This window comes from Aethina tumida, chromosome 4 (genome assembly GCF_024364675.1).
Source record: "Aethina tumida isolate Nest 87 chromosome 4, icAetTumi1.1, whole genome shotgun sequence".
NCBI classification, from domain to species: domain Eukaryota; kingdom Metazoa; phylum Arthropoda; class Insecta; order Coleoptera; family Nitidulidae; genus Aethina; species Aethina tumida.
This window is the reverse complement of record NC_065438.1, coordinates 2147868-2175569: the sequence shown is the minus strand read 5'-3', so window position 1 is coordinate 2175569 and position 27702 is coordinate 2147868. Positions and strand designations below refer to the sequence as shown.

At 30.5% G+C, this 27702-nt stretch overlaps 3 protein-coding genes across 4 annotated transcripts in view; 2 read left to right on the top strand and 1 right to left on the bottom strand.

Annotated features, from left to right (window-relative positions):
* Positions 1-27702, bottom strand: part of LOC109598365 (pseudouridine-5'-phosphate glycosidase) — a 113693-nt gene that overhangs the window by 79318 nt on the left and 6673 nt on the right. The gene's annotated exons all lie outside the window — the stretch shown is intronic.
* LOC109598366 (cleavage stimulation factor subunit 1-like) lies at positions 393-5015 on the top strand. The gene is made up of 4 exons (XM_020014260.2): positions 393-442; positions 3503-3653; positions 3705-4272; positions 4330-5015. Exons 2-4 carry the CDS (start codon positions 3559-3561, stop codon positions 4978-4980), a joined length of 1314 nt encoding a protein of 437 aa, XP_019869819.1. The 5' UTR covers positions 393-442; positions 3503-3558; the 3' UTR covers positions 4981-5015.
* Positions 21625-25574, top strand: LOC109598367 (tetraspanin-1-like). Its single transcript, XM_049966320.1, has 4 exons — positions 21625-22030; positions 22093-22489; positions 22553-22811; positions 25352-25574. The coding sequence occupies exons 1-3, from the start codon at positions 21625-21627 to the stop codon at positions 22791-22793; spliced, it is 1044 nt and encodes a 347-aa protein (XP_049822277.1). The 3' UTR covers positions 22794-22811; positions 25352-25574.

Sequence of the window (27702 nt, the reverse complement as noted above, 5' to 3'; positions counted from 1 at the left end):
TTAATTAAATAAACCAATGTTTAATGTTTTTAGTCGAATAATTTGTCTAATACATAGTTGAAATGTATTTTTATAATAGAATAATAATTAAAATATAAAAATTATATGACAATAGTATATACATATATAAGGACACCCTGTATATATAAAAGCACAATATACACACACCCTGTATATATAAATGAACAATATTAGAACAAAAAAAAATCCTAAGTTAATTAAAATATATTCAAATATGCATTTGCATATTCTTTAACTAAATATACTCGAATATTTGATACGCATACCAATTTTTTATAAATAGTTGAGTATTTAAAAGAATTCAATTCAATCGATGAGCGCGCCGCACGGTCAGTGATAAAGTAGGCAACCGTACGTAGCTACCGACAGAACCCGCTAGGTGGCGCTTCCTCGATCACAGCCAACTGTGTTTTCATGCAGGGTAAGTTAATAAAATACGTATTTTTTACATTAAATAACAACATTTAGTAACTAATAATTAGCTAGGAGACTTACTGTTAATTGGTGATGTTATAAAGTTTCACTGTAATTTCACAAACGGTAAATTTTAAAGTAAGTGATGTGTGTTGTTTTTGTTCGAAGCAATAAATAACTTTACCTTCCCTGTGTTTTACTGCGTTTTACGTGATATTACGGTGTTTTAAATAGTGTTTAGCTCTTATATAAATATTTATTTAGTTTGAGTCACAATATTTGTGTGTAATTGTATGTATGTTGGGGTGAGGTTATGTTGTTTTTAACATTGGAACTACCGGTAAACAAACTATTAAACCTTTATTTACACTTATTTATGTTAAATATGTAATAAATAATATAAGATTCATGCACTTCTAAAATAAGTAAATTCAGACACAAATACCCGTAGGACTTGATCTGGTTACAATAAAATCAATATTTACTGGAACACTAAAAAAATGCCAATGAAAAAGTTATTTTATATTTTTACAGTAAGTAAAACTAACGTAATTGATAATATTTGTTCAGTTTAATGTATTTTTTAATTAATCTTTAGTAAAACTAATAACTTTTTAAAAGCAGATTACTTGAATTTCATTTTTAAGTTTGCATTGTCATATATTTAATTAGTAAAATACTGAATGTCTCTACTTGTTTCTAAATACTTATATCTTCAGCAATTTTCTTTCTTTCTACTCACTAAAAGTGGTTCTAAATATTAAGGATATTGTTAAATACATACATAAAACGTAAATAAATTTGAATGTACTATTTTTCTGGTTAACACTGTATAATTATATTAAATTATACTTCTACTAGATGCACTTTTTTCCTTTTGTATCAAAAGTTATTAGCAATTGAGAAAAACATAGAAAAATCTACCAATGTCTTCAAAACATTAAAAAAATTATTAAAGAATTTTGTAGGATGAAATGGCTGAAAACTTGAAGACATATTACAGTTTTTATAATAAACATTAGTTTAATTAATTCTTAATGTACCGATAAAGATAATTGAATCGAATTTTGTTTTTTTATGGAGAACATTCAAACTTGAAACCTGTCTTGAAGAGTGAGTCAAACAAATTAGTAGACAAATTAAAGCTCATTTCATAAAAAGGATCTACAATTAGTGTGACAGGAATAAAAACATAAATCAAGAAAAGAGAAGAGTTCAAGGAAAACATTTTTCTTATTTTATTCGAATTATTAAAGTATTATAGTGAGCACTGAAAATGCCTTAAAAGAAGGTCTACAACGTGCTTCAAGCAATTTTAAAACTTGATATTTATTTATAATTGCTGAAGTTATAATAGAACAAGTTTAAAAGATGCACCACAAAGAGAGAAGCGATCCATTTTAGTATTTTTCTAGTTGTATCAGTTTTAATGCGTTTTAAAGTCTTATACATTGTATATTAAATTTTTATTGGCAATATCTTTTAATTTCAATTGGTACATTATCTTATTTTCTACATTAAATCTTTATTTTAATTTTACCATATTTTTTATAATTTGTGTCTTTGGCTCAAATATATTGACATTCATTACCTCCAATTAATGATCAGTAATAATTGTTCTATCATCTGAGGAATTCCACTGGAATGGAAGGAGCATTCTGATAATTCGGTAGGTATTATTCGACAAATGAGCAAACACTACGCTCCCGTTATAGTTAATTACCCCTTTAAAACCAGAGCTTCTTGATCTATATCGTGCAACGAGAATATAAGATTTTACTACCAAAAAAAGAGTGCTTGAAGGCAAAATATGTGCTCGGAATCTACGTCACTGATCTAAATCCCCTTCTTATTTATGTGATATAATAAAATTTTACTGTTAATCCTGTTTAAAATCCCATGCTTATAGTATTTCATCGTTTTATTGAGATTTTTATGATGCCTTAGCCCCGTTTAACAGCCCCTGACGTCTTTAAATTCATAAACTACTTCCGTATTCTCGAAATTCCCCCGATCAATAACCGAATGCAACATTCTGACACAAATAGTTCTCAATCAATTAAATCGATATCGGAATGCGGTGCGAAAGTTTCCACCACGTTTCAAGATAAAAGTGTCGTTTCCCATGCAGCGACTCTTTAATAATACATTAGATCAGGTCTTACGTAGAATGATGAAATATTCACTCATTTAAAAGTAGCGGGTCGGAAAGCGTGCGATATGCATCTGCATGTTTCGCGAATTTAAATTTCCTCCGCGCATTATTAAGAAATACGACCTGCTAAAACTCGAATTTACGAGAACAAATCGGAAAAAATCATATTAGCCGTGTGCCGATTGAATATTTTATGTGCAACGTCACTCAACCATTTACAACGTCGGCCCTGTGTAAAAGTGTCTTGATGTCGGCGTTTTAAAATTTGAATCACGCCGGGAATTAACTCGATTTCCTGCCGAAACACCCTTGTCCTATTTTTTTCAGCGTTTCAGCTATATAAAATCGTATTTCCTGAGTGGCCCAGTTCGCAGCAATAAAAACACTTCGCGGCTAATTTTAATAATTAAAGATGGGACCCCCCTAATGGACATGCAGTAATAAAAAACGGGGGGATTATGTCTTGGACCTCGCCCTCGCATCGCGTGCCAAAGAAAATGCGTGATTGCGTCCATTTAAACTGTACGAATGTAATATCGTAAACATTTTTTTTGGCTGGAGGGATGGGATGATAGTGAATTGGGCTAATAATAAACGGTTTTGTGGAACGATATTTAGAAATATCGACCCCGGTTTAGGGTTTGAAAATCGTTCAAAAAATTCATTATTCGGTGACGATCATAAAAAGGATATTAAATCTTCCATGGTGTCCGCTTGTTTTTTGTTTGTACCAAAACTTGGCCATACTCCTTCGGAAAGTTTAAATTAGTTTTAAAGTTCACAGAGAGTTACATTGTTTTATGTATTTATGTCAATACCGATTTATACGGTGCCGTTACTAAAAAATACAGTGAAATATTTCTCATAATTTATTTGGAAGCCTTTATAGAGTTAAATTGTATAAATTTCCAGGACGTACCCACTATTAAATGCGTAAGAGACTGTTATAAAAATATTAAAACGTAAAAATGGGTGAAAGTCCGCAGTCGTCCCCAATGGAAGAGGACCCCGACCCAACTAACTTGCTTAAAAGTCGGGAATTTCTATACAGATTAATAATAAGGTAAACCCACCAATCTAAAAAATCCATCAATATTAACTAGCTCACTTTCAGTCAGTTATTTTATGACGGTCACCAAACAATAGGCACCAACTTGTCGACGGCAATACAGGCAGAGCCACCCTGCGCCCCCAGTGACCGACTTTTCCACTTAGTTTTAAGAGGGCTGGAGCACGAGCAGGAAAAAAATGAGAAACCACAAACCACCATGACGAAGCTGGGTCCGGCCCTTGACCTGGAATTTGAGTCTGAGTCCGACATGCCCGCTCCGGAGCCCGCCTTATACGAAACTGCCTACGTAACGTCTCACAAGGGTAACTGTAGGGCTGGGTGTTTTACTGCTGATGGACAACTAGTGGCCACAGGAAGTGTGGATGCCAGTATTAAGGTTTTGGACGTGGATAGGATGGTGGCAAAGTCTTCCACAGACGACATGGACCCCTCCAGGATAGAACAACAAGGCCATCCCGTCATCAGGACGATTTATGACCACATGGAGGAGGTTACTTGTTTGGAATTCCACCCTAAGGCCCAAATTTTGTGTTCCGGCTCCAAAGATGCCACCATAAAGTTGTTCGATATATCCAAAGCCAACGTTAAAAAAGCCTTCAAAACCATAGCGGTGAGTCACTCATTTATTCATTAATTATCTTAAGCACAAAAAGTGTTATTTTGTTAGGAAGTGGAGCCGGTACATGCGTTGTCGTTCCACCCAACAGGAGACCACATGATAGTAGCAACAGAACACCCAGTGGTGAGAATGTACGACGTGAACACGACTCAGTGTTTCGTTTGTCCGTTCCCAAAGCACCAACACACCAAAGCAGTAACTTGCCTTACTTGGTCGTCGAATGCCCGAGTCTTTGCCACCGCCAGCAAGGACGGTACCATCAAACTGTGGGACGGAATCACCAATCGTTGCATCAATACCTTCCCCAAGGCCCACGACGGGCTGGAAGTGTGTTCCGTACAGTTCTCCAAGAACGGGAAGTACATCCTGTCAGCGGGCAAAAATTCTATTTGCAAACTGTGGGAGCTGAACACCAGCAGGTGCCTTATAGCCTACACGGGGGCTGGCACCACAGGCAAACAAGAATACGAGGCGCAAGCAGTCTTTAATCACACAGAAGACTACGTTTTGTTCCCGGACGAAGCTACTACCTCGTTGTGCACGTGGAACTCAAGGAACGCCTCCAGGAAGAAGTTGATGAGTCTGGGCCACAACGGGGCGGTCAGATGGATCGTACATTCCCCCACCCAGGCGGCATTTTTGACTTGCTCCGACGACTTCAGGGCCCGATTTTGGTACAGAAGGGCCCCAACTATTTAATAATTACTAATAATAAATAAAGTTTTTAGCCTTTAGTATGAGTCTTTTATTTCCTTCCTGAGATAACCAGATTGATTTTGTATTCAAGGGTATTGAATCTTGCGGCCATTGTGTCCGTTTTGTGTGCTTTAAAGTGATATATGCAGTTTATCTCGTTGGGGATTCGGCATTTATGAAGTCGATAAGACCCATTTGCGCACTGGTATCGCTTTAGATCTGCCTAAACTGTCGAATATGCGCTTAAACTGATGACCTAAACTGTCGTGCCTAAGTGTGGGATTTATTCGAGATGATGTATAAATAAAATGCGGGCTTCAAGACCATGTGCAACATTATTATTGATTGGCGTCAGGTGCAAATACACATGTCACATACAAATATGGGGGAATTTAAAGGAGCATCGCATTATACGAATGTTATTGATGGCACGTCACATTATCCATACAGTATTTTTATATAACAGTTTATATGCAGTTGTCAATGTGTGCTAATTAATAACTCCATGCTTCGATCAAAGGGTTTATACTAACATGTCTAATTAGTGAGTTAATTATTTACAAATAAACGTAGATAATGTTCTAGTTGACAACCTATGTGAATTATTTATCAGTACTAAAAGGAACTAGTACCAATTTGGTTATTCAAGTATAATAATTACTTTAATTACAAACGTTATACAGTATGACCCAATTAAGATGGAAAAACTTTTTATTTGTAATTCGACTTTAATGGATATAGTTTTAAGATACAAATAGAATTACAGAGAAGGGTACATTGTCCATAGCACTTTTATTACATTTGCTTGATTGGTATAAAAACTGTTCATTAACAGAGTAACCTTTTGTAAAAACTGTCTACTTAGTAACAAATATTTGTCATTCTCCATTAAGTGCGTTTTTCCAGTGGCCCCAATTTAGCCACCACAGTGGCTCCCCTTAATTGCCATTCTGTTCTTAATTTGACCTAATTCCTTTTAAGAGACTTCTCCGCCAGAGTATTTCGCCGTCCTTTTTTCCAATCAAAGGAATCTGTTAAAGAAATCTTTGCGATTCGTCCCTTCACTTTGGGGGGATAATTGGAGTGAATCAATAACGTCGGATTGTACTAAAGTACAACGTAACGTGTTAATATTTGGTTACAAACATTTTGATAAGGTCAGAAGATCAACCCAAATTACAGGACTCAAGCTTCAGTTCGAGTAATAATGCCATAATTACATTAACCATTGTCTGGTGAAACATGCCCCCAGAGGTTGTCAAACGCCGCACAAGCTGATATTTAAACCAATTAGATTAAATGTCATACGTATTTAATGAGGACAACCCATCAAAATGGATTTATTAGCTTAATTGCTCCATTGGAAACAACTCTTAAGACTTTATGGATATTAAAAGAGTAACTAGTTCATTTTTGAGCTGCTTCGTGATGTAAGGGGTGCAATAACAAAACACTTTTATTACAGTCTAAGTAAAGACCGTAAATCCTTTAAATCAGACCTCGTCAAAACTCATTTATTAATCGCAAAGCTAACAAAATAGGACTTTATGATGTCGCGTGAGCTTTGCCACATCCGCAAAGTTGTTTACGACTTCCTTCCTAGAAAACACCTACAAGTCTTTAATTCATGATCGTATTTTTTGAATAAGGTCGAAGCTAAGCGTCTTTTTAAAGTTAATTTGTAAATTTGACTGTCACTTGTAATTAACTCGTCAACCTCCAGCTGAAATTTACCTCCCCTAGTCAATCTGACTATTAGTGTTCCATTGATCAGCCTATAAATAGATTTCATGTTAATGTTTTGATGTACCTAATCGAAACAATTACGATTGGAAATAATAAAAACGTACGAGACAGGAATAAATAACGGCCCACAATCCTCGCACTGTTCCTTATTTCCCTCCGATAATCCGGGATTCGATTGCCCGGAACGTAAGACCCGTACGGTAAATATTGAAGTTTCAATTTAAAACTGATTTATTCCGACAGGCCACATGTGGGTTCTTTCGTTGATTCCATAATTTCGTCGTTATTTATGGATGTCGAACGTGTGACGTCTTCGTCCATAGTCCTGGAGGTTACACGAAGGAAGATTTCATGTTCATGCTGACTTTCGGTGCCGAATTTTGTTGGTTCTGATGCAAAATTAGAAGACGCAGTTGCAGCATTGAATGCCATTAATACGGCTACGTTAACATATCGATTTTGTCCTGGCAACATAATCCTTTTGCAGTTTTTTAGGGGCTCAATGTATACAAAGTTTGTTTACACACAATGAAACTACAGACTGGATGTTTTGAGGAAAAATACAAACGGTTTTTGATGTCTTCACAATGGAAGCATTCATTGTCCTGTTTATTTATGGCGTACTAAAATGTGACATCAAAAAAAATATATTTTAAGCAGGGTATAAAAAAAGCTTCCATATATTTTATTCAGGTTGGGTTATGTAAATTTAATAATAATAGTAAATAAAGCCTTTCTTTTATTATTGGGGCTAAACAATGCAATGAAATCTTTGATATTTCATTTAAGTTGTAAGTAAAATTGATTTACAGAGTAAACTAGTAAAAAATTAATTACTTAACAAACTTGTAAAAGCTTTAGTTAAAACTTTCAATAAAAGGAAAATTAAAAAAGAAATTCTTCTTGATTAATTATTATGTAACAGGTAAAATTGAATTGTTATTTTAATTAACTTTTGTAATATTTTTTGATTATTTATTATTATGTTATCGAAACTCAATAAGACAAATTTTACATTGTGGAACAAAATTTGTTAATATGTTAATAATTATAAATAATTTACAGAGTGTTTTTAAAACAGCTGGCCGAAATTGGGGCTCAATAAGGAAATATGTGTAAAAAACAATTTTTTAAATTTAAATTTGAGGTACTGCAGTTTTTTAAGGGAAAAAATTGAAATTTGGTATTATTAAAGCTAAATTTCTTCAAACAATAATATTATGCAGTTTAAACCTGAAAATTAATTACACAAATAGTACAGAAAGCAAACTTTTGATAAACCACATTCAATTCTGGAAAATTTAATGTAGGATTATGATTGTTAAAACTTTTAGCAGTATTTCCTAGAAATTATAAAGCTGCTTATAATAACTTTTAATAGTTGATTTTAAATAACATTATTTATTATAGATTCTGGGGGTTCCCCCTTTTCCCACCCTATTCTGCTCAGCAAATGAGTAGTTGAATATTGATTATCAAAGCTATAAGATGTTTCAAGAGCATCTTTGGTTTTTTTTTAATAATATTAAAATGTGATTTTAATATAAATAGGATTTATTATTCGGGTATTTTAAGGTTGTTTCATAAATCTCCTTAATTAATGTTAAGTATATAATTTCCACCCCAAAACATAACACTAGATGTGCCCCAATGCAAACTGTATCGATTTCTTAATTCCATATTAGTATGCAAGACTAGACAAATGAACTTCTTATAACACCCCGCCGGACCCAAAACCAAATTTAGAATTAACAAGACGTGAAATGTTTATCGTGTTCCCAAAACAGAGGGAGGAGGGTCGGAGGATTTGCAACGTACGCATCTAAGGGGATGATTTAATTAACCTTCCGCGGCGCAAACGTAACGGTAACCCACATTCGGAACGGTCGCACCTTCACCAATATTTACGTCGACCTCCCAAAAGGTCACCCAACAGCTTCATTGTGCGTTAATTGGTCGGACTATCGGCCACATCGAAGTGTCAATCACAGAAAATTTGGTCGTGTAATACAATTAGTTTTTTGTGGGAGTAATTCAGGTAAACAGGACTGAAGTTTTGTCCTCGGAAAGGATTACGAGGACGAGTCGGATCGATGGGTTAATGTTGCTGTTATGATATTGTTTATTTAATTTGTCACGCACCCCTAATTGGATGTCTTTAAAAATATTTTTGTTCCTGAAGGACTTAATTCAATTAACCTTTCAGGAAGTGGCTTTACTAACAAGGTTATATTTCACATTTAAAAAGTTATACACCAATAAATTGAAAAGATCTTCATATAAATAAATAAAAAATTAGAATATAATTAGAAAATTATTTTTTAATAATAATCTGGTGTTCCATTAATGAAATTATTGTAACACAATAGAGTAGTGATAAAATTATAATCTAAATTAAAGCAATTATACATCTGTAACTTCATCAACTGAAAGAAAATCCTTAACTGAGTTTTAGATGGTTTTACTTTCAGGTCCTTGAGATTACGTGCTACTGAACTTCTGAAATTACCTTTTATTTAAACATAAAAACCTAACACTAAGATTTCCTTTGTTCAAATAGAAATTGCCTTTTACCAGGATGAAGACTTAACACTTCTAATTGGATTTAAGAATGTGTTAAATTTTACAAGGGTAACAATCGAGAGAAGTCGATTTAACTCCCAAACTCTTTAATCAAATAAAAGTTATTTTACGCCCATTTCTTTTCTTACAGAAGTTACAAGAACAAAATTAAATAATCACCCAAAGAAGCCGCCTTGAATATTGTATATCCAATTTTCCAGAACATTAATTAAAGTAATTAATCATTCACCACGCTCGCCGTTCCGATATTAATAACTTCCATGTTAAAATTAAGCCCCTCTGTAAGTAAATTTAAAAACAATTAATCTAATGGACCCGTCAGAAAAATATCCAGATAATGACCGGGCAAATAATGTCGTCGACCTGACGAAATTTAATCTTGAGCTCATTTCCATCACAACACCAAAGTTTCATTAAATAAAATCATACGTTATCATTGAACATCACCACTGACCTTGAACTCCCTGAAAACCCTTCCTGCTGACCCTCTCATTTCCGGAAGTGCAATAAATCAATTGCTTTTGATGTTGGGGGGGTTTATCGCGACACCCGATCCTCACTGGCATTTTTTTCATTGCCTAGGACACTGCAATCTTTCCTCGTTTATGATTGATGGTATGTTAGATTTGTCCGAGGATAGCGTTGTTTTTCTTCGTAGGTGAAATATGATTTTGCTAGACGACGATAAATTGCCCTTATTATCGAGAGGTCGAGTTGATTTTTTTTATTTTTAGGAAAATTATACGTCGAGTGTTGTTTTTCTTGGGGGAGGAAATGTGAGGCTCCCGGCAGGAAATGTGCAGGCTATTTTTACAGCCAGTAAATCATCAACAATTTACATCAATTCTTGCAGGGCTTTTAAGTATATGAATCACAACACATTTAGATAATTACATTAGATTATAAACTTCTTTAGAGTCTATTGAGATAAATCTAGTATCAAGCTTTTGATAAATATATTCATTTAGCCAAAAAATTATAATATATTGATGTTAAATCATATAAAAAGATGTTATAAAAAATGCTTTTTATTCACAATATTTTTGGTTTGTTGTAGTTTAGTACTCCTGAAATTTTCTTGAATATTCCTTCCTTTAGGTCAGTGCTTTAACGAAACTTTCAAATTAATATATTCATTCTAATTCAAAATGTTATTAACAACACATGTTTTTCGATATTAAAAATGGAAACAAGCCAAACTTTATATAATACATATTTTATTACAAATATTATTGGTTTATTTTAGTTGTTTAATACTTCTGAAATTTTCTTCAGAATTCCTTCCTTTAGGTCAGTGCTTTAACGAAGCTTTCAAAGTAATATAATGATTCTAATTCAAAATGTTATTAACAACACATTATCTTCAATATTAAAAATGGAAACAAGTGGAACTTTATATAATACATAGTTTATTATAAATATTATTGGTTTATTGTAGTTATTTAATCCTCCTGAAAATTTCTTCAGAATTCCTTCATTTAGGTCAGTGCTTTAACGAAGTTTTCAAAGTAATATTATCATTCTAATTCAAAATGTTATTAACAACACATTATCTTCAATATTAAAAATGGAAACAAGTGGAACTTTATATAATACTTATTTTATTATAAATATTATTAGTTTATTGTAGTTGTTTAATACTCCTGAAATTTTCTTCAGAATTCCTTCCTTTAGGTCAGTGCTTTAACGAAGCTTTCAAAATAATATAAATATTATTAATTGATAGGAAACTAATCCTGAGAATTCTTAACAATTTTTACATAATAATGATTCTACAATGAAAAATATATTCTCCTTCTATCTTCTACATTTTTTCTAAGACTAAAACACCATAAAAAATAATGTTTTTACAGACCAATAAACCAAAAACCATCATGTTTATCCAGTTTTCAAAAATATGAGTGACATTTTTGTGTAAACCATTGGAAATCGAGTTAATTTATATTTATAGGAAGTCTGAGAATCTTCTAAGGAAAAAAGGAAAACTTATGTCCGATTTACAAAGACATTTAAATACACGAAACCCAACACGTTGGGATTAAAGGATCCTCCTTCCTTTTGTCCTTGTCACGCATCCCGAAGTTCTGTGGGCAACGCAGCGGTTAAAAGTCTTGTAACGCCCATGCATCAAGGCCCAAACACGTCGTGTTTTTGATGTCGGACTTCGGGTAATCGATAGAGTTGGAGGCTGAGAGAGAAGGCTACATTTGGTTGCTGACTTTTGTTGCTCCGCCGCGACGGCCGTCATTTACATGGGTAGGTCGTCAGTTCTTCGGGAGGAGGGACGGCTGGTCTTAAGTGAAACAGGTCAACCGGTGCCTGCTCCATTAGCTTCGTTATTGGGGCGCCTAAAATATTTGTGTTCTAATTGATTATAAAGGTGAAACACATTTCAGATTTTATCAGGTTTTGTCTATGATCTGGTGACAAAATTAAATTAAAATAAGGTATTAAGTTTTTTTTGGTCTAAAAATTTTACTTTTGAGTATTACAAGTTTTAAAATTTATGCTCGATACCTTCGAAACTTAAATCGTAAATAAAAAGTCGAATACTACTAAAACTTTTTCAATAAGGATACAAAATCAAACTTCCAGTGATATATGTTTTTGCGAGTTGGTAATGATAACGAAAAATGTTCCTTATGCATCCAGATTAAGGCCCCGAATCTCGTCCACCGATAAAGGTAATCCCGAATGAATATACGGCGCCCCAGAAATAATAGCCGAAATTTCCGAAATCGAGGGTATTATTGAAAGTAACGACGTCGATTTGTTCGACTTTCGAGGTATTTGCCGGGGAGTTCCGCATCTTATCCGCCACTACATCAACCAGAAATGAAATGTTTGAACTGCTGCACGTTCGTCCACGTTTCAGCTGTTACACAAACCGAATTGCAGACAAAATAATTGTCCATTATCTCGTTCGGATTGCACACAAGACAAAAGCACGGAACAATGGTCCCGTGCATGAAACACGAAATTTAATTCATGCCCGACGGCGTTGAACAATTGCGTAGGAACCCGCCTCGAATGCGCATATTTGGCATAATGCGTTGGAGTTTTGCGGCCACAACAACTTCCATTATGTTACTTAACATTGGAAAAACATCGCCCACACGGAACGGAGTTGCGACGAGTTGGGACGATTGGAAATTATGGGGTCGACGGCGGAAACCCGTCGTGTGGGCAAGAACAATAAATACTTCACTAGAAAGTTGTATTTTATTATTTTTATTAAGTAAATGCCAACGTGCACAACAGCAAGAACTATTTTTTCTTATACATGGAAAGGAAAACTTTTATTTAGTAAATGGAGACGAATGGAAAGTTCTATTTGAGGGTGTCACTGTGGAACTTTGTTATTTATACCTGGATGAAAACCATTTGCACTTAAATGGACTTTCTTGAGACCCAATGATGCAATTTTCTTTCAACAAAGATTTTATATAATACATATTTTATTATAAATATTTGTGTTTTATTCAAGTTATTTAATACTCCTGAAATTTTCTTCAGAATTCCTTCCTTCAGCTCAGTGCCTTAACAAAGCTTTCAAAATAATATAAACATTCTAATTGAAAATATTATTAAGAACATCAACAAAGATTTTATATAATACATATTTTATTATAAATATTTGTGCTTTATTGAAATTATTTAATACTCCTGAAATTTTCTTCAGAATTCCTTCCTTTAGCTAAGTGCCTTAACAAAGCTTTCAAAATAATATAAACATTCTAATTGAAAATATCATTAAGAACATCAACAAAGATTTTATATAATACATATTTTATTATAAATATTTGTGCTTTATTGAAATTATTTAATACTCCTGAAATTTTCTTCAGAATTCCTTCCTTTAGCTAAGTGCCTTAACAAAGCTTTCAAAATAATATAAACATTCTAATTGAAAATATCATTAAGAACATCAACAAAGATTTTATATAATACATATTTTATTATAAATATTTGTGCTTTATTGAAATTATTTAATACTCCTGAAATTTTCTTCAGAATTCCTTCCTTTAGCTAAGTGCCTTAACAAAGCTTTCAAAATAATATAAACATTCTAATTGAAAATATCATTAAGAACATCAACAAAGATTTTATATAATACATATTTTATTATAAATATTTGTGCTTTATTGAAATTATTTAATACTCCCGAAATTTTCTTCAGAATTCCTTCCTTTAGCTAAGTGCCTTAACAAAGCTTTCAAAATAATATAAACATTCTAATTGAAAATATTATTAAGAACATCAACAAAGATTTTATATAATACATATTTTATTATAAATATTTGTGCTTTATTGAAGTTATTTAATACTCCTGAAATTTTCTTCAGAATTCCTTCCTTCAGCTCAGTGCCTTAACAAAGCTTTCAAAATAATATAAGCATTCTAATTGAAAATGTTATTAAGAACATATTATCTTCATTATTAAAAATATAAATAAGTCGAACAGGGAGTAGAACATATTACAATATGCAAAATTAATTAATTAATTAATTTGTGTGTACATAAGTTAAAATCAATAAATTAGTCTGTTTATTAAATTTCATTATTAAATTACTAAATTATTACACCACTATATAATTTTAATGAATAATTTTCCAAATAATAAAAATTATTTGAGTCATATAACAAAATAAATTACCTTATATTAAAAAAAAAAACCTGTAGCACATTTTTATCGTTCATTTTACAGACTGACAACTCAAAAACTTTATTCATACCAAAAAAACCTTTATTACACTCTTATTTACGACTAAACTTGTAAAATATATTGTGTGCAGTAACATGTTATCTAAAAAATAATAACATTAAACTGCAATATACGAAATTTTATGATGGTAATATACAATATCATGGTCGTCGTAAAAATTTAGACTGTTTATAAAATCATGAGGTGGAATAAAGGAGATAATCATTTTTCGTTTGGAGTATACACCACTTATTTATCTTTGTTGCAGTATAATTTGTTTTTAATCTGGCACATACATTAAATGATAATTGTCATTAAAATATTAAAAATTTAATCAATAAAAGAAATTGTATTGTATACTTTGTTTTTAAATAAATTTATACATTTTTATGTTTTGAATATATTAAAAAAATACAAATACTTTAATTTATAAAGGTGGAATAAATTTTTTTTACTGTAGAAAAAAATATGGCAATTTTAGCAAATTATCTACTTTCTCTATATTTTTGTTTTAAAGTTTAAAGATCAAATATTACATTTTTTTTCTGATTCTACGTTAAAGAACTGCAAAATTAATTTTACTGTTGATGTTGTATTTAAGTAACTCATTTAAAAATTAATCAAAGTTGAGAAGTTAATCTATTTACTGTAAATTGGTTTTATAATCAAAGCTTTCTCTCCTAATTTTATATTTTATTTTTTAAACTTTAAAGTTAAAATTTTATAATTATTTAAAATTTAATTATAATTTAAAAACTGGAACAAATTTTTATAATTAACGTTTATTAAAATTTATAACAAGTATTTCATATTATTTTGCAGCCACATTTTAAATGGATTTCAGGAAGTTTAAGCCCATAAATCTATATTTTATGTATATTTTCCGTTGAATCCATATATTGATACCGACATACAACATATTGCATCATAAATTACCAACTAACCCTTCACGAAACAAGACGCGCCAAGGCCGGAGCTAAAAATAACCCCCAACTGATGCAGCCCTAATTAGTATCCCCACCCAAGTCGATACAGTTAATTAACAACGAAAAAAGAAAACCGGAACACATACATTATGAAATTTTAAAAGCCGAAACAGTAAACGAAGAATTCTTTACACCGACATCCACTCCGGACTTGAAATGAACGCGAAGTGGACACGCCGAACCTTTGAGACCGGACTCCGGAGTCCGGCCTGACTAATTGCCGGGACGTGGATGTTGGACGTGATTTCGCAACCGCGACTCCGGATCGATTCGGTGGAGTTGCACGTGAAGAGGCACTCCATTATTGTATCTGTGCACGGCCACCCGTTACACGGGAAGTGGTTTTATCATCGGTCCACCCCCGGCTATTCTTTCGGTTCGGCTCAGTTCGAGTGGCGGGTCCGTACTCAATTTGGGTTTTTTAATTTTGTTATTCCGTCTAAAAATTTCTGTAAATTGGACAAGTGGTTTTAAATGTCACGACTAAGGACTTTATGGTTGCATATAATATGTTACCACATGAATTTTGCTGTTAATTAAATTATAAACTCTCTTTAGTATAACTAAAATAAAGTTATAATAAGATATTTACCTAAAAAATTTTTTAGAAATGTAAAATAATACTGAAATTTAATAAGTAATTAAATAGAAATTATTAATATTAAAAAAAAGAAGTAAATAATAAAATAGGTTTATTGTTTAAAAACTACCTGTCAAATTTTTACAAGAATACATTTTTCGACGTTCTTAAAACCTCATAAAAAGAAGAAAATAAACTCAAAAATATGAAGAACAAGAATTTTAAATAAATTTAAATTAAATATTTCATATTTTCATATATATTTTTTATTTTTGACAAAATCTGATTGACACTTAAAATTAAATTAAATTAAATATTTTATAAATTTTTTATTTTAAATTAGACATATTAATATTTTTTTAATTTTAAATTAAATATTTATTTTTTTAATTTAAATTAATACATTATAATATTTTTAATTTTAAAGTAAATATTTTATGTTTTTTTATTTTTGACAAAATCTGATTGTTACTTATTAAATTAATTTAAATATTTTATAAATTTTTTATTTTAAATTAGACAAATTAATATTTTTTTAATTTTAAATTAAATATTTATTTTTTTAATTTAAATTAATACATTATAATATTTTTAATTTTAAAGTAAATATTTTAGCTTTTTTTTTATTTTTGACAAAAATAAATATTTTATGTTTTTTTTTATTTTTGACAAAATTTTATTGTTATTAAATTAATTTAAATATTTTATAAATTTTTTATTTTAAATTAGATAAATTAAATTTATTTTAATTTTAAATTAAATATTTATTTTTTTAATTTAAATTAATACATTATAATATTTTTAATTTTAATGTAAATATTTTATGTCTTTTTTTTTATTAAATTAATTTAAATATTTTATAAATTTTTTATTTTAAATTAGACATTAATATTTTTTTAATTTTAAATTAAATATTTATTTTTTTAATTTAAATTAATACATTATAATATTTTTAATTTTAAAGTAAATATTTTATAAATTTTTTATTTTAAATTAGACATTAATATTTTTTTAATTTTAAATTAAATATTTATTTTTTTAATTTAAATTAATACATTATAATATTTTTAATTTTAAAGTAAATATTTTATGTTTTTTTTTTTATTTTTGACAAAAGTAAATATTTTATAATTTTTTTATTTTAAATTAGATAAATTAATTTTTTTTTAATTTTAAATTAAATATTTATTTTTTTTTTAATTTAAATTAATACATTATAATATTTTTAATTTTAATGTAAATATTTTATGTTTTTTTTTATTTTTGACAAAATCTGATTGTTACTTATTAAATTAAATTAAATATTTTATAAATTTTTTATTTCAAATTAGACATATTAATATATTTTTAATTTTAAATTAAATATTTATTTTTTTAATTTAAATTAATACATTATAATATTTTTAATTTTAAAGTAAATATTTTATGTTTTTTTATTTTTGACAAAATCTGATTGTTACTTATTAAATTAATTTAAATATTTTATAAATTTTAAATTAAATATTTAATTAATTTTATTTAAATTAATATATTATATTTTTTTAATTTTAAAGTAAATATATTAAATTTTATTTAATTTAAATTAAATATTTTAGTTTTTTTTAAATAAATTAATATATCTAAATTAATTTGTTTTTAATATTAAATTAAATATATTTAATATATTTTAATTTAAATTAATACTGCCACATATGGACCCCTAAATTGCTCAGCACCGTATCCGGAAGCTATTATATCCTGCCGAGACAAATAAATAAAGTGCCGGGCCCTCAAATTCCCTTATAATTAACCCCACGTTTCATTATCCATCCCAATAAAGCGGGAACGTAAAAATGAATGTCGCGATATTTTTTGACCTTTGCGGAAAGTCAGACCGCACATCCCACCGTAACGTCCCCATTAAGCCTGGGCCACAAACAGATCGATGAAAGTTCAACGGGGATGCCGCTTGTTGTTCTTTCCCGAACTGCCTTTCGGACAATAAAATCCAACACGGAAGATTTGCCTTTCGGCGTTACGGCCGTCCGGATGGGAAAAACCGGCCCGGACGCGATTCCACCCCGGTTTACATGCGGGTAATCTCGGTAACGGGTTGAGGGGATGCTGCAGCTGGGCGCAATGAAAGAAGTGAATATTTATGGGACGTGTTTTGTGTGCAAATGTTTATTAAAATTATTGGAAAGGCGTTTGCTTGGAAAACTTAAATTGAAACGTCACATTGTTGGGTTTATTTATGAAAAATACTTGTTACAATAATATGTCGTTTATGATTGATAACAATAAAATCATTTAATTAATATTATATTATAATACTTAATAAAAATTTAATATGTAACTACTTGGCTAATAATTATTGAAAATTGAATGATTTACAACAGGCAATCAAGAATTTATGACATGAATTTTTTATGTCCATCGTTAAAAGTCCACTTAATTTCCCATTAAATAAACAATATCATACACATTATTAAATGATATAATAAATGACAAACTTAAATCATGTCTGATCAAATATTTAGACAAAAAAATCAGAGTATTATTTCCTTCGGTGCTGTCATCGAATTCAAAAAACCAGTGTACAATATAATTTATTGTAAAGCAGTGACAATAGGGTTGATTGCTGTCATATTTACTCTGCCCACGACTGCTCACGACCAGGAAACGCTATAATCCAGTGTGTTCATGTTAAGACAACGTACGTCCGTACAACCCCCATAAATAAGGGCCTTTCCGGTGCTCCGTCGCGGCGTCTGCGACGTTGATTCAGCCCCACGGATGAGCGAATGTCGCGGGGATCATCAACGGGGGGTGCGCCTTGAGAAATGGCCACAATAACGCTGAAATATCACTCCTGTTATAATCACGTCATGTACACGCACTCGAATAACTTCCACGCTGTGCGCAGTGAATATCTTTTCCATTCGACTCCCACCCCCCGCAATCTCCGCGTTGCGTCCCACGGGGTTAATCCGCGAACTTGGATTGATGCAGTCGGATCTACGATCCGGTTTCTTGGGATTGTCGCACAAATTCCGATTGGTTTTCGCAGGCGAAGAGATCAACTTCTCAACTTCTTTGATTAATTTTTTGATGGGGTGCACAAATTGGTTTTTATTGTTTAAATGTTTTAAATTAGAGTCAAAATAATTAATGAAATGTTTGGTCTATAAAATTAAACAAAATGCTTTTCAATATTTTTAATAATTAATTACTATTAAACAAATTCTAAGAATAAGTTGATTATATTAAAAGTAATTTATTTTATCCTCTGTTAGATCCATTTTTAACAGGTGCTATTTAATTTTTTTTAATAAATCAGTAAAGTAACCTTTAAAATACTATAAAAAGTATGATTTTGATGTTTAATAAATGTTTAAACATCGTGAATGCACAAACAAATTGTATAATTATAACTACATCCAAAAGGCAATTAATTTTATGTTTTCAAATATCTTATCCTAATTCATTTGAATATTTTAATTAAGTTTTTTGTTTCGCATCCACCATTTTTACAACTGTTGTTAAAAATGGCGAATGCGCAGTAAATCCAATAATTAGTTACTATTAAACAAATTCTAAGAATAAGTTGATTATATTAAAAGTAACTTATTTTATCCACTGTTAGATCCATTTTTAACAAGTACTATTTAATTTTTTTCAATTAATCAGTAAAGAAACCTTTAAATTACTATAAAAAATATGATTTTGATGTTTAATAAATGTTTAAACATCGTGAATGCACAAACAAATTGTATAATTACAACTACATCCAAAAGGCAATTAATTTTATGTTTTCAAATATCTTATCCTAATTCATTTGAATATTTTATTTAAGTTTTTTGTTGCGCATTCACCATTTTTACAACTGTTATTAAAAATGGCGAATGCGCAACAAATCCGATAATTAATTATTATTAAACAAATTCTAAGAATAAGTTGATTATATTAAAAGTAACTTATTTTATCCACTGTTAGATCCATTTTTAACAAGTACTATTTAATTTTTTTTAATTAATCAGTAAAGTAACCTTTAAATTACTATAAAAAATACGATTTTGATGTTTAATAAATGTTTAAACATCGTGAATGCACAAACAAATTGTATAAATATAACTACATCCAAAAGGCAATTAATTTTATGTTTTCAAATATCCTATCCTAATTCATTTGAATATTTTAATTAAGTTTTTTGTTTCGCATCCACCATTTTTACAACTGTTGTTAAAAATGGCGAATGCGCAGCTAATCCAATAAAAAATTTATTCCACTTTTTAACGTTTAATAAACATTTGTTTTAATAAATTTTTATAGGTAAATTTCAAACATAAAACGACAAACATACTATAATTAAATTTAATTTTAAAATATAAAAATCTATACACCTGTTATGGCTATTAATTTGATATTTAAAAAGGTGTTTTTAATAAAATATTAAATCGACTTGTAAAATTTTAATTATAAAGTTAGTACAAAGTCGAAAATCTCGAAAAGAAAAAATTCTATCAAAATTAATATATATATTTAATGTGAAATTAAAAAAATTTCCTTTATTGTCTCTATTGGTAGTTTTTGACAACATAATAGTGGTAGCTAGAGAATTTGCCCACATATAACAATTTATTTATTTATATGTCTCAGCAGGACACAATACAACACAGCAGAAGGAACTGCAGGAAATCAATCAATCAAGTCCTTATCCTTGCAATAAGCGAAAAACACATTTATATTCTCTTGGCAGTGTAAATACATTTCTAGTCGATTTTCATTAATCATAGGGAACGAAACGGTTTTCCTGTGTGGATACAACGAATATTCAAATTATTCAAAGTTCAATTTCGATGTCCGATCCAGTAGTAACGCAGTCGATATCAGATTGAGTCAATATGTGCAGCTGTTTCTTCATACCTTTTTCATACAATCATCGACTAAATATAGAACAAGGTTTTGCATTAAAATTTTTATTACCCGCAACTAGTTCAAGTGAACTTATCTCGGTTATAAACTTAAACAATTACAACATGGTTAAAACTTCGATTTACTTTTATTGTAGACATGTTTGTACGTGCTAGAGCCACGATGTTGTTGAATATGTTTGTGTTAGATATATTCCCGTCCAACATTATTTTGCAGGTACGAAATTTCGCAGTGATTTATACAGAAATTCCTGTAATTTCAACGATAACATGGTGCTGCGGCATATTTAAAATTTGCTACCAATCTGATGCAGATAAGCCAGTAATAACTGATCTAATCGAAAATTATACACCGTACATACATTCATATGGATTCGATTCACGACTAAAAATATCAGCTCCGTCAGTCTGACGTGTCGTAAATAATAATTATTCGCTTAAATGTAAATTATTGGATATTTTGTTTCATGTGTGGTTAAATTAATTACAGGGTGAAAGCTGAGGTTGATAATATATTATGTTCCCTCCAATTGAATTTAATTAATTTCAGAATGAGACTTTTATATAAATTATTGACTAAAATCAAGTTTTTTTGTGAAGTACTCAGTAATTTCATTTTGTACTTGATTAGGGTAATTTTTGCTGAAATTTAAACCCACTACAGATTTTTTTAAACATCTTAATTTCCCTCTTATATCTACATTAACGTCACGTGAATTTTCATAAATTCCCACGTTATCTCCACCGTTTTAAATTGGTCCTGAGGAGAGAAAAAACGAAGGCACGAGGAAGCTTAATGCACTTTCACACTTACTTTTCCTTTGCTCATTTTCTTCTTGCCATTTAATAGTTATTTTATACAAATTGGATTGTTCCCCAAAACGTTTCTCGTTGACATCGTTGAACCGGAAGTGGGAATGAAAAATTAATCCTGTCCCGTATACGTTTCGTTACTTAAACATGGATAAACGACCTTAGTTAATACTAAAAAATGGGGATGAAACTGTAGTAGTTTTTTTGTCGTCGAATGTATTGAAGTTTAATCGTTGGTGCAGCTTAAACTTAAACTGAAATTACTCTTCAATTTATATATTTATATATTTATTTTTTGTTGTTGCAGGTGCATGGGGGGCGATGGGAACCGGGGCGAGTGAGGGGGGGCTCCGTAGGCGGATGCCGCTGCGACGCGTCGGCGGCGGCGGTGTCGGAGTGGGTGGCGGCTCGCAGGGCGGCGGCCTCCCCGGCAGGGCAATGCGATACTATCGCCTCTGGATCTACACGTGCAACACCGCCCTGCTGGCGGGCGCGTTGGCCTTCGCCGCGGCGGCCGCCCGCACGTTGCTCTTCGACTTCCGCCGCGCCCTCATACCCTCGCTCACGCTCTACCAGCCCTCGTTCCTCTACGCCTATCTGGCGCTGGTCACCCAGGGCGGCGCCCTCCAGCTGTTGGGCTGCGTGGCCGCCGTCAAGCTGTCGGAGAAGCTGCTCAACGCCTACTGGCTGCTGTTGTTGGTGCTACTCTTCGGCGATATAGTTCTAGGTACGTCCCCTGATAGTACCCCCCCAAGAAACAATGCTTCAACTAGTTAATTTTAATTGTAGGGGCGTTTTGGGCGTTCAGATTCGAACGTATATGTCAGGAACTGAAGCCGGCGTTGCGCGTACGCTTTCAACACGACTACGGTACCAACAACGACATGACAGCCCTCTGGGACCGTCTCCAAACAGAAGACAAGTGTTGCGGCGTGAACGCCACTTCCATCGCCGCCAAAGAACTACTATTGGCGAGCAACAGCAACGTAACAACAGTACGATGGGACATCCCGGCCAGTTGTTGCGCAGAACCACCCCCAGTTAACAGTACCAGGTGCGAAACGTACTACACAGCGGCCTGCGACGAAGTCCTGCTGACCTACTTGAGGAGAACGGCGTCGATACTGGCGATACTCGGGTATTGCGTCCTGGCCTTCCTCAAGATGTGCTTCCTCGGTATACTAAGGTACCACCTCACTACCTCATCAAAGCCACCCCAACTCAACAAAATCCGTGCTTACTATTCCAGGTACGAGATACGAGAGATGATCCAGAAGATCCGCATCCTGAAGGCGGAGCTGGAGCTGCCCAACGCCAACGGCGCGGTGCCGGGCACGTTGAGGGCCGAGAGTGCGGAGAGCGAGCGCGAGTCACTCCTGATCAGACCGGAGAGCGCGGCGCTACTCTCCTCGCCCCCGGCCCAGACGAAGAACCCCAACGGCAACAACAACTACGAGATGAGGGAGTACCGGAGCCACGACAACATATGACTAAAGTATCGCCTAGAGGTAAGACGGTTTTTCCACTTTCCTAGTTCGGAACTCACCAAAAACACCGCGACACCACTGTCTCTTATCCTGATCATACGGTTTCTGACATGTTTGTGTTCACGCCAGAGGCGAATCTGGGAAGTTACAATGTACTGGAGGCGTTCTGATTTTGTATATTAAATGGTGGAAGGGAAGTTGATTCACTTCTTGTACTTGTAGTTCTCAAGATTTAGTATTATTTGTACAAAGGCTAAAAAGAGACGGATACACATCGAAGCTCACAAATACTATTTAGAATTAGAAATAGTATATAGAACAGAATAATTGTATAGTTTCATAACGTCATATGTACAAATCATTTCTTTAGACTACAGAATGGAGAACACATAAATTTCAAGGATATTTTAAATAATGTCATCATACCTTTAAAAATTAAATTGATACTATTATATATTACTATTAATTTTTGATACTTTTTAAGATATCCATTTTAATCTTTAAATTAAAAGACTGAAAATCAAAAATGTAAAGAAAATATTTTACAAAAAAATCGAAATAAACAATTTTTTATCATATGTCTTTAAAAATTAAAGGCAATAATTAAAATGGTAGTTTTAGTTATCATTAAATATTAATATTAATTTTAGATATTTTGAGAAATACCCATTTCAATATTTAAATAAAAAATTAAAAATATAAAGAAAATAATTTTCACATAAAAAATTTGAATTAAGCAGAATTACCAGTTTTTATTATTATTAATTTTAGGTACAACAGTTTTAAAAATGGTGAATGCAAAACAAAAAACTTAATTAAAATATTCAAATGAATTAGGATAAGATATTTGAAAACATAAAATTAATTGCCTTTTGGATTTAGTTGTAATTATACAATTTGTTTGCGCATTCACGATGTTTAAACATTTATTAAACATCAAAATCATATTTTTTACAGTATTTTAAAGGTTACTTTACTGATTAATTAAAAAAAATTAAATAATACTTGTTAAAAATGGATCTAACAGTGAATAAAATAAATTACTTTCAATATAATAAATTTATTCTTAGAATTTGTTTAATAGTAACTAATTATCGAATTGGTTGCGCATTCACCATTTTTAACAACAGTTGTAAAAATGGTGGATGCGAAACAAAAAACTTGATTAAAATATTCAAATGAATTAGGATAAGATATTTGGAAACATAAAATTAATTGCCTTTTGGATTTAGTTGTAATTATACAATTTGTTTGTGCACTCACGATGTTTAAACATTTATTAAACATCAAAATCGTATTTTTTATAGTAATTTAAAGGTTACTTTACTGGTTAATTAACAAAAATTAAATAGTACCTGTTAAAAATGGATGTAACAGTGGTTAAAATAAGTTACTTTTAATATAATCAACTTATTCTTAGAATTTGTTTAATAGTAACTAATTATCGAATTGGTTGCGCATTCACCATTTTTGACAACAGTTGTAAAAATGGTGGATGCGAAACAAAAAACTTTATTAAAATATTCGAATGAATTAGGATAAGATATTTCAAAACATAAAATTAATTGCCTTTTGGATGTAGTTGTAATTATACAATTTGTTTGCGCATTCACGATATTTAAGCATTTATTAAACATCAAAATCATATTTTTTATAGTATTTTGAAGGTTACTTTACTGATTAATAAAAAAAATTTAAATAGTACCTGTTAAAAATGGATCTAACAGTGGATAAAATAAATTACTTTTAATATAATCAACTTATTCTTAGAATTTGTTTAATAGTAATTAATTATGTAGTTTTTAAAAAAGGCCAAAAATTGAAAATGTGAAGAAAATAAAATTTGACTAATTAACATCAAGAGAAGCTGTAAAATCAAATAATAAATAACAAATGGTGAATTAATTTTATTACAAATCTACAAACCGTTGATTAAATAAATTTTATATATATATATATATATATATATATATATATATTATATAATTTGTACATCAATTTTCAACGTATAAATTAAAATTTATTTACTTTATATATTTTATACGTTATATAAAATTAATTAAATTAATTATTCACCTTAATGGAAGGTATTATCCTTGTTTATATATAATTAATTAAAAGTATAATTAATTAATAATTAATAATAAAATATATTAAATTTTTATAGCAGTTTGGCAGTTTAAAATATCAATTTATTTTAATGGTACCGACTATGACATTAGATTTTTAATTAAAACTGGGATACTTAATTTAAAATATCCTTGTCTGCGAATGTATGTATAGTTGTTATATAATATATGTTAATATAATGTAAAGCATATATTAGCCAAATATCGCCATAAATATCATATCACGTGGCATGTCCACATGACGTGAGTGCCACGGGGTGGCTACATGTGTTTTTCAATTTCCAGAAGCTAACACAAAACACACCGCTGAAACACGCAGTGACAAGAGCGCGCCAAGTCCTCGTCTCTTTTTGGCCCCACCCCACGAAACACTAACCGACTCTTTATAGTGCGTTAGGCCCCCGTTGCCGGCAACCCCCCAATTATAAGCAGTTGTTGATATGAAATTGCAGGGTCTGTTCACGCGCGGCCGTTGGGGTCGCGTGAAGAAGGGTCCTCTGGCCACACCGTTGGAGGAGATCTTCAAGAGGAAGCCGCGTCCCCGCGTCAAGGACGACCCCTGCTGAGTCGGGACGCCGCCGCCGATTCGACTGCAGCGGGACAGGAGGGGTGTGGACGTGTGAAACAGGCTCGAGGACGATCTTACATAAACGTGGTTTCATTCGATTTGTTTAGCTTATTACTTACTACTTACTGCATTACACCGGGGGTGGGTGGGCTAAAGAGGTGTTTCAGGGGGATCCCGCTGGATGGTTTGCCAATAATTGCAATTTAATAATTCATCAAAATTTATATTGATATTTATATAAAGCTAAACGTGTACTTAGTTGTTAATTACACATTTCGCAGTGACACCTCAGTGGAATAAACATATTGTATCATAAACACAACTACAAAATATGCGAAATGTAATTGCATATCATAAATTATTCAGGCAAAGTTTAAATTAAACTTTTCTACCAAATATTTTTTAATTAAAATTGAATTAACAAAAATATTTGAAGCTTGAATATTTGATAAAAACCTTTTATCAATATATATTAAAGCTGAAACATTAAATATTACAACAGATGAAAATTCTATTAATCAATTCCATTTTTTTTTTAAATGAATATTTATTGAAATACTTTCAAAGCAGACATCAATAAAATGGAAATATGTAATTCAATAAAAAAAGTAAACATCATTGAATTTAATCATCTGTCAAAATTAAAAGATAAAAATAAAAATATTTAAATGTTTACATGTTTCAATTAAATTTGAAATTCACTTTACATAATGACATAACATGACTTTTCAAATTACTTTAATAATTTGTAAAATTAGTTAAAATATAATTGTTTATAAAATAATACAAAATGAATATTTTGTGTTTTATGTTTATTTTTTATAAATTATTATCTTCAATAAACGATATAAAGATAAAAAATATATTCAATGACATAATATTTTTTTAATTAATGTTTTCAATCAAAAATAATTAAAAAAGTGGCATGAAAACATTAAATATTAATATGTCCAATATTTTATACATATTTTGAAAGAAAATTGGGTCTTTTTGAACATTCTGAATTATATATTAGTTACCAATTATTATGCAGACAAATTAATTCAAATTAATTACATCAGCAGTCTTTGCATCGAATTATTTGTTCAAATTTCATTTTTAAATTGAAGATAAAAATTATATTATGTGATATTATTACTTAAAAATATTTTTTTAATTAATGTTTTCGATCAAAATTAATTAAAAATGTCGCCTGAAAATATTAAATACTAATATGTCCAATATTTTATATATATTTTGAAAGAAAATTAGGTCTTTTTGGACATTCTGAATTATTTATTAGTTACCAATTATTATACAGACAAATTAACTCAAATTAAATACATCAGCAGCCTTTGTATTGAATTATTTGTTCAAATTTCATTTTCAAATTGAATATAAAAATTATATTACGTGATGTTATTACGTAAAAATATTTTTTAATTAATTTTTTCGATCAAAAATAATTAAAAAAGTGGCATGAAAGTATTAAATATTAATATGTCCATTATTTTATACATATTTTGAAAGAAAATTGGGTTTTTTTGGACATTCTGAATTGTTTATTAGTTATTAATTATTATACAGACAAATTAACTCAAATTAATTACATCAACAGCCTTTGTATTGAATTATTTATTCAAATTTCATTTTCAAATTGAAGATAAAAATTATATTACGTGAAATTATTACTTCAAAATATTTTTTAGTTAATGTTTTCGATCAAAAATAATTAAAAAAATGGTCTGAAAGTATTAAATATTAATATATCCAATATTTTATACATATTATAAAAAAAATTGGGTCTTTTTGGACATTCTAAATTATTTATTAGTTACCAATTATTATACAGACAAATTAACTCAAATTAACTACTAAATTAATTTGTCTTTTATTTTACACATTTTTTGAGAGAATATTGACTTTTTTGAATAAATAATAAATAATAAATTTAATTTTCAAATCAAAGGTGAAATTATATTACAACACGAAATCATTATTAAATTTTACTCACTAATTGTTTAAAGGGAAATAAAAGTGTGAAGAGTGAAATAAAAGTGTAAATTGCAATTTACAATTCATCAATTACGAAAAGTCACAGCATTTAATTAAATTTTTAACTTCTCTTTAATTTAAACTTTGACCTTTTTACTGTATATATCCGCAATTCACCATTTAAAATATCATCTGTTTAAATTAGCTGGATAATTTGTTAAAATCAGTTTATAATTGCCTT